This window comes from Rhipicephalus sanguineus, chromosome 5 (genome assembly GCF_013339695.2).
Source record: "Rhipicephalus sanguineus isolate Rsan-2018 chromosome 5, BIME_Rsan_1.4, whole genome shotgun sequence".
NCBI classification, from domain to species: domain Eukaryota; kingdom Metazoa; phylum Arthropoda; class Arachnida; order Ixodida; family Ixodidae; genus Rhipicephalus; species Rhipicephalus sanguineus.
In genome coordinates, this window is record NC_051180.1 from 199,609,022 (window position 1) to 199,623,089 (window position 14,068).

General features: G+C 47.9%; 1 protein-coding gene across 5 annotated transcripts in view; it reads right to left on the minus strand.

Moving 5' to 3' along the window:
• LOC119394569 (amphiphysin) overlaps positions 1-14,068 on the minus strand; it is a 669,247-nt gene that overhangs the window by 274,865 nt on the left and 380,314 nt on the right. For 2 of the 5 annotated variants that reach the window (XM_037661891.2, XM_037661890.2), the window contains exon 1: positions 8,330-8,431. The exons of the other annotated variants lie outside the window; for them this stretch is intronic. In XM_037661891.2, coding sequence (XP_037517819.1) covers positions 8,330-8,398 — 69 coding nt within the window. In that variant the 5' untranslated portion in view covers positions 8,399-8,431. Of the gene's footprint in view, positions 1-8,329; positions 8,432-14,068 lie in introns of those variants that run through there. 5 annotated transcript variants of the gene reach the window in all.

The following is a 14,068-nucleotide window of genomic DNA, read 5'->3' on the forward strand; positions in this document are numbered from 1 at the left end:
TGCCCACTGTAATGTTTTCACTTCATGGCGTGTGCTGCGCACCAGCTTCACCGCGGGGCACTAATGGCAGGGCTGCCAGCGTAGTGGCTGCCGTACTAGAGATGGCCCTGTATTGCCACGGTGATGCGGTCCCACGAGGAAGAGCACTCACTCTCTTTGGGGCTCGCCGACGGTCGTCTCTCATGAAGAGGTCTGCGGAAGCGATTCCGCGGCTTGGACTCCCGCAGCGAGTCGAATGCCAGTGACACTGCATTCGTGTTACCTCGCGTGTGTGTTACGTTAGCATTCTAGTGTGTCATTTCTCATGCTACCGTAGTTATTTGCGAGAATCGGCTGGAAGGCTCGCCATTGTTAGACTTCAGGATCTGCTACGTACAATTGTTCCTCGGGCGTGAAAGAGACCCCACAACCTAGGGCCAATAAAATCAGTCGTTAGTTTGTGACTGCGTTTGTCTTGCTTTCTGTTGCCTAATTCACGAGTAATTTATTGGCAAGAAGCTTTGAGTTGCATAACTGCTGGAGCCAGGCAATACATTTACATGAAAATTAGGAGGAGCCCAGGCGCCTCTTTCAGAAGCAGCGATGGTCTCACTTGGACTTGATTGTTGCTTACATTGATGACATGTAACGCAATGCAATCACTGACCAGCAACAGGCAATGGATGGATGGATGCTATGAGCGCCTCCCTTATTACAATGGGACGGTAACCTGTGCACCACCAAGCTCGAAAAAAAAAAAAAAAAACTTTCTTTTTTGTTTTAAGTCAGCCTAATACGTTGTCTACTTCAATTAAAACAAGCTTACTATAGAAAGAAAGACCATAAATTCGCAGCCCAACTCTTTGCCCCCTACGGCAGACTGACCTTATTTTTCCCACTAATTATGTTAAAGGAGTCCTGACACAAAAATTTTCGCCCCGCGTTTTTTTGCTGCAATGTGTTGCTGGGGGCCTGTTAGTCATAACACGGCACATCGTTTGCTGCAGCGCGCGACAGATAATTATTTACAACCTCCTCATTACCGACACAGCCTCAGTTTCGGTTTGACAGAGCTCCAAAAACGACAAGCCGCCGGGTGCAACTATCACCACCTAGCGAGTGAAACGCTCGGTCACGTGAGCACACAGAACAGTGACGCATTTCCGCGCGGTCTGTCGTCGTCAGGCTCATTGTCGTCTGATGGCGACGATTGTCTTGCGGCGGGGATCGAAGGAATTTTCGACGTGGCGAATCACTTCAGGTTTGACCTGCTGGCGAGGAGTGATTCGTCGGGAAGCGCGTCAAAACAGAAATGGCGGCTACGACGTCATCATAGCTTGTACCGGCTGCAACGGTTACGTATGGGAAATAGGGGGGTCACCTCGGGTCACCTCCGAGGGTGTCAGTGCACCAGGTGCGGCCTATAATGCTGGATTGCGCTCACGAACATCGAAATTCATATAAAATACCTTCCAAGCTTTATTCGCTGTCGATATCTTGCAGATGGTACACGCACGTACACGGGAATCGATCCAGCAGGCTATCTCGGCCGCGAAATTTTGTGTCAGTACCCCTTTAACACAAAAGTGTTTTATATAGGGGTACACCAAGCTTCACTAACGTCGTTTCTGTCACTGAAGTGACATCGGTGAAATGTACACAAACAGATGACAAAGAAAAACCAGAAAGTTGGAGCGCTGGCTTCCTGCTCATCTCGGCATGCCAGGCTGCTTTCTCTCTCGCTGCTTTACCAGCACGCTCACCATTTCACTCCATTCCTTCGCATTCTCTGCATGCACTGGCTGAGCAAGGAAGCCCCACTTCGGGTGAAGGTGCTGAAGGCACCCGACCCATTGCAGTTCTGGCTCGGGTAGTTAAATACCTCATGCGCCCACCTGTGTTGGTGCATGTGCGGGAGTCTGCCCTTGTACGCGACCTTGCTGCGTGCCTCAAAACTGGAACTACCCGAGGTCGCCTTGGAAGGCCTCGTTGGCAACCCGACCACGGTATCCAAGCGCCAGTCGGCCGACGGATCACCGTCCACGCTCCAACCACTTGCGCATCGCCCAAGTCGGGCGGAGGATGGCATTGCCGAACATCAGCACCGGGATGTGCACCGCCTTCCACAGTTCTTGAACGATCAGGAAACGGCTGCACCCTCACAGACACCTTTTACGCAGTATATTGCATCTTGAGGCCTGCCTGAGGTATTCTTCGTGTGCAGCCAAATATTCTCCACATGCTGCAAACTGGAAGCCCAGGTATCTGTAGCCGGAGGTCTGTGCTATCTCTTCTCCATCGGGCAGGCGTAGCTGCTGCATTAAAGGGACACTAAAGAGCAAAACGATTTTTCTCGCATTAGTAAAGTAGTCTTCCACGATACCAAAAACACCACGCTTGCTGCGAGAAGACGCTTAGTAAGTGAGAAAACGCGCAAAAAGAAAATACAGGTGGCGACGCCACCTTGGAATTCCCGCACCATTTGCCGTGACGTCACATATTTTTGACGGCACCTGCTTGGGCCTACGTAGCTCCTAACCGGTTAAATCGAAGTACATTGTCCTCTGAGGGGGCCAGAGACTTGACATAACGAGTTTGTGGAAATTTCGTCGAGCCAGTGGCACCAAAATACATTAAATGCTCTTGGAAACCTTTTACGTCACGAATTACAAAGTTCGGCGCGAAATTTAAAAATGAAACTTTGAACTTAGTTTTCTCCTCTAATAATAAACCTATGGTGGTGAAATAAACTACACAAGAGTTCTCCGAGCACACTTTATCAATCTAAACCAATTCACTGTTTCTCTTTAGTGTCCCTTTAAAGCAGTTTCATCAGAGAAGCACACCGTGCTGTCAGCGTACACTGTTATGAGCCTTTGTAGCTGTAGTTAGCAGAGCCCGCTAAGTGATCAATGTCATCGGCATACGCCAGGCCGGGCAGGATCCAGCTTCCTTGCAGGCCTTTGCTGTAGTAGCTCAGCTCGAATCCCAGCTGTGACTGCACAAGTTGACGCTCCACCCATGCAACGTAGAGCACATGCAGAAGCGGGAATAGTGGACAGCCTTGTCGGAGCCCCTTTTGCCCCGTGACATCGCTCGAGCTCACGCCACATATGCTAGTTACAACAGTGCATCCTTAGGCGGCGAAGAACGTCACAAAAAGTAGGGGGCAGTCCCAATGCCCTTAGGCACTGCAACAGTGGCCCGTGAGGAACACTATCGTATGCCTGTGCCACGTCTAGGAAGCAGCACACAAACCCTCGGCGTTCTTTGCGTACGATCTCAATGCACTGGCTAGTCACAAAGAGATTGTCCTCCAGTAGGCGTCCTTGGCGGAACTTGTTTTGGAGTTCGGTGAGGTGCCCATGAACTTCCGCCCAGCCGCCTATCCATGTCTTCGTGACTGTGTAAAAACCCTGTACGTGACACCTGTAACTGTGAGGGAGCCATAGTCCCGCAACAGACCGCTATCCCCACCTTTCTTCGCAATAAGCGTAATTCTCGACCCGAGCCAATCTGTCGGTATTCAAAATGTAGAGTGCCATCTGTTGTGGGCGTACTGTCACCCCCTGTAAAGTCGTTTGCACCTCACGGTGCACGCGTGTCTCACGTATTGGCCACAGTTGGTTTTGAAAGCCACCAAGCAATAGTGGCGCTGTGGCACGGGTTAGGGTTAGCGTGGTGGCGCATTGAAAACAGCGGCGAGCTTCATTGGGGTTTTCGGTAGCGCCGTGGATGGACGCCTCCTGCGGTGGTTCCGTGGGGGACGATACCGCGGCTCGTTTCCCCTGGGCCCCTCGTGGTGAGTCGAACGTCGACGGTGTCGCATTCGCGGTGCATTGTATGTCTTATGTTGTCTTGGGTGTGCGTTATGTTTTCCGGGCATTGTATAAGGTTATTCAGCAAGTTAACTAGTTGTGTGTTAGATTCGGCAGGCGAGCTCGTCGTATGTAAAAAGCAAAGTAATAAATATGAACAAGTGTTCGTTTCCCCGACGATGTCTACTGTCTCCGTGTGTTCCGAGAGCGGCGATGTCGTCAGACCCCACACTGTTGACGAGCCCATAAGCTCGATCGGCCATGTTTTCCTGGGTGCGAAAACAAAACCAGTCGGTTATCGCAGCATTTCAGGTGCTAGCCGCTGGATTTTCTTTTGCATGTACATTTATCAACTCGATCATATCACTGTCCTCCTTCAATGCTGGATTTTTGTCTTTGTTCTGTGATGACTCCATGCTTTGTGCGCTGTTAAAGCAACGAGAGAGCTGTGACAATGCCGAGAACAAGGTAACACTGATTTTTATCGAATGTATTGGTTACCCGATAAAGAAAAAAAAAGTAGCAACACAATCATTACGTAGTTCAGCGCAAAAAACAGGCAACAGACGAATGAGAGGACAAGGACACAGCGCTGTGTCCTTGTCCTCTCACTCGTCTGTTGTCTGTTTTTTGCGCTGAACTACGTTATGACTGACTCGTTCCAACTCGCCCAACAAGCAATGTTGCTTAGCAACACAAACCTGTTGCGCCAACAAGATCCACACTACGCTTTGGTTTGGAAATGACAGGCGTATGCAAAAGCACTCTTCAACCTCGCTTCTTATTTCCTCATGCAATTTAGTTGCCTTGCCTGCTATATAGACTAGGCTTGGCAAACGAAATTCCAATATACGCATTTTTAGAGAAATGGACGTCGCGTACAACATGGGAGAGCACGATTGATGAGCATTTGCTTGTCGGTGCTGATCGACGAAAGCGAGGATTTACGTATGTAAGAGTGCATAAGGCTCTGTCAATGGCTAAAGTGGTAAAGCACATACCACAGACGCTGCCGTGTGCGTCTGTGGCAAATCTCCAGTGCTACCACACAAGACTCGATTGGCACAAAAGCCAACAGGCAAGCTTCGCAAGCAGTGTGTGCCGAGGTACATCGTGCACATGCCGTGTCTGCCCTTCACGTCACACCACCTTATCCTTTCCCTTATAAGGCAGCCTTAGATGCCTCATCAAATGCAAAAAATTATCATCACGCAACCATATGGCGTCACAGATTGCCAAAACTCGTGACATCATTACGACGTCGCACGACGTAACGTCACACGACGACGTCGTCACACAACATCGTAGCTCGGTCAAAGGTGGGCCGATCACGGAGGCAGTGCAAAACCGTGTTAGTCCGTGCAGACAGGTTTCGGAGAATCAATACCGAGAAGAAAAAGATGACCTCTCGGGTGAATGCACCCTGCGAGTTTTGTTCTTCTGCTTTCTTCAGTCAGCACGCACTGCGAACACGTTCGAGCTAGTTACGGAGCCCGTACAGAAGCCGTCTGCCGGGTCGCACTTATCTTGCCACCGATCTCATACACTGTTCCAAGAGTGTGTGGTAACACAATGCCACCATGGGACGTGAAAGCAAATAGCGAAATATTTTAAAATTACGTGTAAAGGATCACACACGCCTACCTTTCAAGAAAACCAGAACGACAATACCAAGTGTGCGCGACAACTTACGTCTTTATAATGGATGACATTATAAGCAACCAGTGTGCAGTGAAAGAGCATTACGTACCTCCGAGTACAAGTGAAAAGTGCGATCGACTTTCGTGTGTTTTGCACTGCCCCACTCTCGTACAAGTTGATGCTTCGCTTCTTGTCAAAAAACAATGAAACGCGCAGGTGCGGAGGGTACAGAGACACCTGTGGATAGAATGAGCCAAAGAAAGCAGCACAAGGTTGCCACGCAGAAGCAACGTGCTTTCGATATCTGTCATCTGTTTACAAACACAATGGTAAATGCAATGATGTATTGCAATGAAAGCTTATTTTAAAAGTTTGGCGGTCACATCTCTCCGGCAGCAAACAATTTCCTTGAACGCCTACCTCAGATCAGAAGCGCATGTCACTACAGAACAGTTTGGCTTTGCAAAGCCGTACACCACCTGCCACCCGAACGAGTTTTCAAGCACATAAAACCCCTCGTTTCGTATTGAAATTCTTAACGTGGTCACTTCATCTAACTCTCGGCCATCCTCGTTTCCCATCCCTCGGTCACCGTTCTGCTGCTCCTCCACCTTTCCTACGTGGCCATCCCAGCTGCATTTCTGTCGCCTGATGACAACTACGATGTTTGTTCCCCTCCTCCCATCTCTCAGCGTTACTCCTGTCATTTTTAACACGAAAGTGTTTTATGCCGGGGTCCACCAAGACTTCAGTGATGTATTTCCGTCACGGAAATGACGCCGAAAAAATTTACACGATCAGATGGCAAAGAAAAAAAAGTTCCGTCAACGGGCATCGAACCCACGACCGCTCGGTCAGCAAAAACAGATGCCGGGCACGCTATCCACTGCGCCACGGTTACAGACTCTAGAGGCTTTACAAACGCGCCCTTTTATATCTACCACTCTCCCGGTCGGCGCGGTGGTGTTGCCCTCTGGGAGCGGTAAAGTAAAGTAATTCATCATTACTTTGGCCTCGAAAATTAGCACCTGCAACGCGTTACAGGTCCCTCCCATTCGGCGCGTTTTCAATAGAAGTTTAATTTTTGTCAATGCCTTAACATACTGCGAGGTGGCGACCTTAGCCAAGCGTCGGCCTTGCTCATAGCTCTGCGACGCGTGCCTGCCTGACCTGGTTGTAACACCATGTTCCCCGCTCACGTGCTCGCCCCGAGAAAAATTGCGGCTGGGCTGCTGGGGCGGCATGACGCGCTTTGCGTTTCCCTCTAGTCCGGCCGTAGCGTTCAATCACATTTTAACATGCCGCGGGATGGCGACCAAGTTCTGCGTCCAATATGCGACGCTCTTCTGGCTACCACACCTCGTTCTCTGATTATGCTTTCACCGTTAACTACTACAGCTACCACAAGGGTTTGTTTAATCATTTAACAAGGACACTAGTCGTTGGAATAGAGATGTACCACCAATCATCAAAGTGGGTACACACACGTTAAACGGTGCCATAGCTGCCAGACATCAATATACATTGTGCAAACTCTCTTATATCAATGTACAGTAAACATTCAGTTCCTTCTGTAAGGGCACGCTTTACTTTCGTGTTATTCCGATTCCAATGACGGAGGGATCAACCATGTTTTCATTCTATTGCACACTGCGCACTCAACTTTTTCTCTGGTTGCCTCCGCCCCATATGTTAGAACTGGCAGTATGCCAGTTCTAACACTCCAACGTATGGTTTTCATTGAATCTTGAACTCTTTCACTTTTGCCAGTACACTGGGAGCTACCTCGAATCACTCTGGGAATGTGAGGAGGGCTATTGGCGGCGTTGCCACGAGAAGATGCCCTGGTCCTCGTCACCATCCGAGCGGCGGCTTCCTTGACGGGTGCTACACTGCGAGGAGTTGGGCCCACGAAAGAGCGCGTCCGGCCGAGACGGTGGTTATACCTTACGTGCATTGCGTCCCCCACCGTATCGAGAAGGTGGGGACTCGCGTTTTTTCGGATCCCGACAAAGTGAGGTTCCTGTACAAAGAAGTGAATAAGAACAATCCAGCCAACAAATGGCGCGTCACCAACTCGTGCAGGAGTGAAGTTGAGCACGAAATCCCGGCCTCGTGCGGCCATTCCTACATCGGGCAGATGGCCCGTTGCCTCAACGACAGCGAGCGCGAAAACACCTTCAAGACCAGAAGCGGCAGCAATATGTCAACAGAACCAGGTTGTGCGCAGACGCTAAGATCAGACTGCACGTGAAGTGTTTGAAGCGTTCGCACTGAAATATACAGATGCAGGCTGTGCCTTCGATAAATCTAACTGACAAGGAGCGTAACTATCTATGCAACTAATCGCATGCGCCGCTAGAAGTGTTCTGTGCATCCCCTTCTAAGGTATATTGGTGCGTTCTCGCAGTAAACCAAAGCAGTTGGCACTCAGTGCTGGTCCCGAGCCTACTAGTCCATGTTTCAGCTGTGAATAAGTACCGAGCGGCTCGCATTCAGACGCTGTACTGCAGTTAAAGGGAATGGGGATGCTTCACAATCGGCCTACGTGCATGTGGGTTGCAAAGGTGCCGCCCGAGGTAAATAAACGTGTCGTCATAACCCATTTAGCGACCAGTTTCGGATCGCGCTGCGAACGAGGTGCCGCTAAAAAAGGAGGCGTTCCCGTGGGGCGCTGTGCAAACGATCGCTGCTGCTTGCTGACGGCACAGAATAAACATCATGCGCACCTAGGAAGTGCCTCCTCGTTCGTACTCAAGGGAAAAACTAAACTTGAACGCGTTGCACCACTTCCGATGAGGAATCGACTGAGCGCACGCAGCAACAAACACTTGGAAACTGTGCAGCCATCAGTGCAGCATTGATTACAGGCAAGAAACAGGACCACTCACCCTTTCTTTCGCACGTCCTGCATGTTTTTGCACGACCTTGGTAAACGATCCACCTTTGCCGTCTGCCATGTTGGCTCGCTATTGCTGCAGCTCTCAACTAATAATAAAAATATATGTGTCCATACTACGCAATAACTCATCTCAATATAAACCCGAGAGTTTTATAAAAGACAAATAAATTATTTCAATACTGGTAATTGAAATATTTTTTACTAACATTTTGCTGCGGTACCAATGTTGTGCTCCATCATTACTAAGGGATTCGCCTCGGGCCGTGCGAGCAAAGGGACCCGGTATGTAGAAATGTGCTCTTTCTACGGTATTTCGGGGTAAATAAGGAGGTTTCGAGGCTGAATTATGCAAGGCTGTTGCCCAGGACAAAAATGCCTGCTGACATGACCGCTCGTTTGCGGGAACTTGACCACGGGAACTTGGCTTTGAACTGGCCAATTCCCACGACAGCATAGGACGTGCCCGTCATTTAGCCGTACGTACCGTTTGTACATACCGTACAACGTAGCCCCTTCGGTAACCGAAGTAACTAGAAGCAAGGTTTCGTACCGGCTGCCTGACAGTAGACCATACTATCAATCGTGGGATAGAGAAATGCGCGGAACGGAGCCGACCGCAGCCTAAAGCATTTGATTCGGTCGAAACCTCAGCAGTCATGCAGCATTGCGAAATCAGGTTGTAGATGAATCGCATACGAAAATACTGCAATATACCTACAGCGGCCCCACAGCCACCGTAGTCGTCCGTAGAGAAAGCAATAAAATCTCGAAATAAGAGAGCTGAGCTAGTTGGTAGTACGGGGACACACCAGAGGGGACGACACAAAGGCGTCTCGACTTGACCCTTGTGTCCGTGTTTGTACGCCCTGTCTTTGAACGTGAATAAAGTCGTAGTAAGGAAAGAGCGTAGTGAGGCAGAGGGGCGCAATCTTTCCAATGCGTGTTCACAGAGACTCTCAGAGCATTGGGCCGGGAAGCATGGTTGTTTGGGTCGGGATGAGCGAGGGTAAAATGCGAAAAGAGGATGTGGACAAATGACAGGCGCTTTGATGCCCAAGGCCAAGATTTCATGGCTAACAGCAACAGAAGTTAGGTCAACCAAGGAAAACGCGGGGAGCAAGCGAGAGGAGACTAAATCGTGGCGGCCACTGCATGCGCGCACCGTGAATTCTTTAGCGCTCTGTATTATGCACAACTTGCAGGAACTTTATTTACAGTGCTACAATCCCTGGTCGGGATTTTGGTAGGGTGGGAAGATAGACAATACGTGATCTGGTTCAACAAAGTGTGTGGAACAATCAGCAGGCGCAACTGGGTCACATATCTCGCGAGATGGAAACGGAAAGTGGCAACGAAGTGCTACTAACAACAAAGGAAATGCAGGTCTACATCTGTACGCACACATACATACACAGTGGCGACTGTCGCCTGCACACTGGGAAACGAACCACTGTGGCCAAGTTTTCCTTGAACAAAGCAGTAATGTCAAAGAAATTTGTCCTACGCTTCTACTGTGGAAATTGTTTTCCGGGTCTCATGACCACGCACTGTAGGCTCTATGCAACGCTTTCGCGCCTTGCACTGCAGCATTCTAAAGGAGACTACGGCTGAGCAGGGGCTCCACAGCATTAGTACACTCTGTCATGCTTTTGTTCTGCTTTACCTGGCCTGAAATTCACATCATCGACAACATAAATACGGGCAGGGACCAGTAAACGCTTTATGGCCCGATGAAACGCTCTTCCTGTTTTAGGATATTCATTTTATTTCATTCAAAAGGAATAGCACCACCACTGCTTTATATCTGCTGTGGTCGATGAGAGCGCAGAAGTGTTGTGTTTTATTTGGGCTGAACTGCGAGAGCTAAAAACAATTGGCAAAGCTTGCACTAAGCCACGCAAGGCTTGAAACAGTGAAACTGGACGATTTTGAAGACTAATCTGGTTTCTTCTAGGCTGTTTCTAGGCCTTAGCGAGGTGATGTTAAGTTGTCTCTACCACGACCAACTGTACTCCTGACCTGCCCAGATGTCCCCTCTCCCGCGTTCTAGTTCATACCTCCTGCCGCTAGGGACGTAACCTACGAGCGTTGTGTCGCTAGTCAGCACCTGTTTGCTCACGTCTGCTTTAACACTCGTGGTGATGTTTTGCCAGCGCAGAGCGCTCATATAGTGTAATTATTGTGCATGAATGCAAAATACATTGGAAATAAAAATACGGAAAGCGATTTAGAATTTTTTTTTGTATTTAAAAGGACACAGCCATTCTAGACACTGTGCAAGTCTACGGCTTCTCACGTTAGTCAACCAGTGCGCAGTAAATACTTAACCGCACTGAATAGCTTACTTGGCCCTCCATCTAAGTTTGCTGGCAGTTGGTCGCATAATACAGGCGTTTTTACTCCAGCACCGTCCAAACGGTCGCAGAGTAGCAGACGATGGATGGATGGATGCTATGAGCGTCCCCTTTAAAACGGGGCGGTGACATGTCTGCCACCAGGCTCGAAGAAGAAAAAAAAAATAAAAAAAAAAAATAAAACTTCCTTGTTTCATGTTGGCCTAATACCTTATCTACATTGATTAAATCTGTTATTATACCAAAAAATATAAATTCACGGTCCATCTCTCTGCCTCTTAAGGCAGAATGACCTTATTTTTCCCCCATTATTTATTTTTGTTCTTTATCTCTACTTTTCTGCCACCAATACTCTAACCGTCTCTTACTTATTTCTATCGCGGACGTGTTCAGCTTTCCATTGTTGTCCCTAAAACCCAAGGCTTCATGTAGACTCGTGCCCACACGTATACCTGGGTGAATATCGCCACATTCAATCAGTACATGTTCCATCGTTTCCTTACTTCCCCCGCAGCATGTACATTGTTCTTCTTCGTTACTAAATCTCGCTTTATAACTACGCGTTCTAAGGCAGCCCGACCTTGCTTCAAACAGTAAAGCGCTTCCCCTTGAATTATCATAAAACCTTTCCCTCCTTATTTCGTTTTTTCCTATTCGGTAGTTACTCAGAGCCGGCTTCTTTTCCATCGCTGTCATCCAATAAGTCCTCTCCGCCTCTCTGACCTTCCGCTTAATGCTCCTTGTTGCCATATCGCCTGCACTGCTAGCCGTATATTTACTGGTGAGCCTCCTAGTTCTTTTTCTCCACTGCGTGTCAACGCTTTTTCTATACAAATACCTGAAAACCTTCTCTGCCCATCTACTCTCCTTCATTTTCCTCAGCCTCTCTTCGAATCTCATTTTGCTCTGCGCTTCCCTCACTTCAAAGCCTGTCCATCCCATATCACCCTTTACAGCCTCATTTGTCGTCTTCCCGTGAGCGCCCAACGCGAGGCGGCCCACCGTCCTTTGATTTACCTCCATTCCTGATTGCACCTCTGACTTCATGCACACCACTGAGTTCCCAAATGTAAGCCCCGGAACCATCACACCCTTCCACAGCCCTCGAAGCACCTCGTACCTATTGTATCCCCATAAAGCTCTGTGCTTCATAATTGCAGCATTCCTCTTTCCCTTTGCTACCGATGCTTTCTCTTGTACCTCCATATATCTATCCCCCTCATTTACCCATACTCCGAGGTACTTGTACTCGCTTACCCTCGGTATTTTTTGGCCCTGTATTAATACCGTATGGTCTCCGTGATCATTGAATACCATCAATCCACATTTTGTTGCACTAAATCCTAGTCCTAGAGCCTCACACTCCCTTCCGCATATATCTGCCAGTCGCTGTATATCATCTTGACTGTCCGCAAATAAGACAATATCATCAGCATAAAATAGACCTGGAAGCTTCTGCTCAACCATCGCTCCGACCTGTTTGTGTGACAAATTAAATCCAATGTTGCTACCTTCTAGCGCTTTTTCCATCCTCGCCATGTACAGCATGAATAACAGCGGGGACAAAGCGCATCCCTGTCTCAGCCCCTTGCTAATTTCAACGCTGTCCTTGCTACTTATTCCTTCCCATTCTATACAAACTGTATTTCCTCGGTATATTTCCCTCAAAAGCTGTACACAGTCGTCACCTATGCCCACTTCCTTCAATATATCCCACAAAATTTCCTGATTAACGTTGTCATACGCCCCGGTGATATCTAGATAAGCTACGTATAAGGGCCTGTTTTCTATTTTAGATATTTCTATACACTGGGTAAGAACAAACAGATTATCGTCTAACCGCCTGTCGATTCGAAATCCATTCTGAAGTTCTCCCAAAATATCATTTTTGTTCTACCCACGCTTCTATTTTTAATTTTACTGCCTGCATCGCCAACCTGTATAGCACCGATGTAATTGTTAGCGGTCTATACGAGCGAATGTTATCCTTTTCTCCCTTGCCTTTATAGATTAAGTTCATTCTACTTTTTCTCCAACTGTCTGGTATTTCCCTCTCCTGTAAGCACTTTTCTACGGCTTTCAGCAGTGCTTCTTTAGTGTTATGTCCGAGTTCGTTAATGAGGCTGACGGGAACCCCATCTAAGCCCGGAGTAGTGCGCTTAGGAATTTTTCCTTCGGCCTTCTTCCAATTGAAATTCTCTAGTACTACATCTTCTTCGGTTGCACTCCTTTGCGTACTTTTACTCACCGGGGGAATCCCTGGGGGACCTTTTTAAACGAATCGGCTGTTGTCTTTCGGATGTAACCTAGCGCTTCATATCCTTCCAATTTATTTCCTCCTTCATCTACCATATGTTGTTGCATTGTGACAGACTTCCTACCCAGCGCTTTTAGGTGGCTCCAAAAAATCCTAGGCGCGGCCTTCTTCTTTTCGCGAATCTCTGTCATCCAGCGTTCACTTTCACCTTTAATTTTTGCCTCGACTAATTTCTGCACAATGGATTTTTGCTCTAAATATATTTCCCATATTTGGTTGACTTCGTCCTGTGGCCGCTTCTCCTTTTTTGCCTGTCTGTGCTCCCGTGATGCCTGACGTCGCATCTCGATCGCTTCCCGGATTTCTTTGTTCCACCAACTTTTTGGCTTTTTCTTTTCCTTTCCAACAAATAGTTTTCTTCTCTATTTCCATTTCTTTCGTGATTACATGTAGCAGCTCACTATACTTCCAGTCTTTGCCTGGTAGTTCGTCTACTTTTTCCTCGACTCTTGCGGCTATATTTGTTATTTGTTTGTCATTTAGATACGAGCTGCCAAACTTTGATTCTATGTTCTTATTTTCAGTTTTATATCCCATTTGTAATATTATGCGTTTATGATCACTACCCAAGCTGTTAATGCCTTCTTCGTCTATTCTCATCTCTCTAAGTTTGTCATATATTCCTTCTGTCATGAGACAGTAATCAATGCTCGATTGCCTGTTTCCGACTTCCCACGTGATCTGCCCCTCACACTTAGGCCCCACGTTAACTATCTCAAGACTATGTTGCTCGCAGAGATCTAGCAATAACTTGCCATTGGTGTCTGAATAACCATCAAGGTCATGAATGTGAGCGTTCATGTCTCCTAGAAAGATTATTTCGGCACCATGACCAAATTCTTTAATATCGGTGCTTATGCATTTCACTATCTCCAGATTCTTTTCTCTGCAGTTATTGCCTGTCCACAAGTAAGCTACACCTAGCCACGTTTTCTTTCCGCCTACTGTGCCCGAAACCCATATGTGCTCTGAACACGTTTGTTTCACTCTCTCCCATTTTGTTCTGCTATGAATTAGCATTCCAACCCCCCCACCTCTCCTTTCTGATGTGATCCTG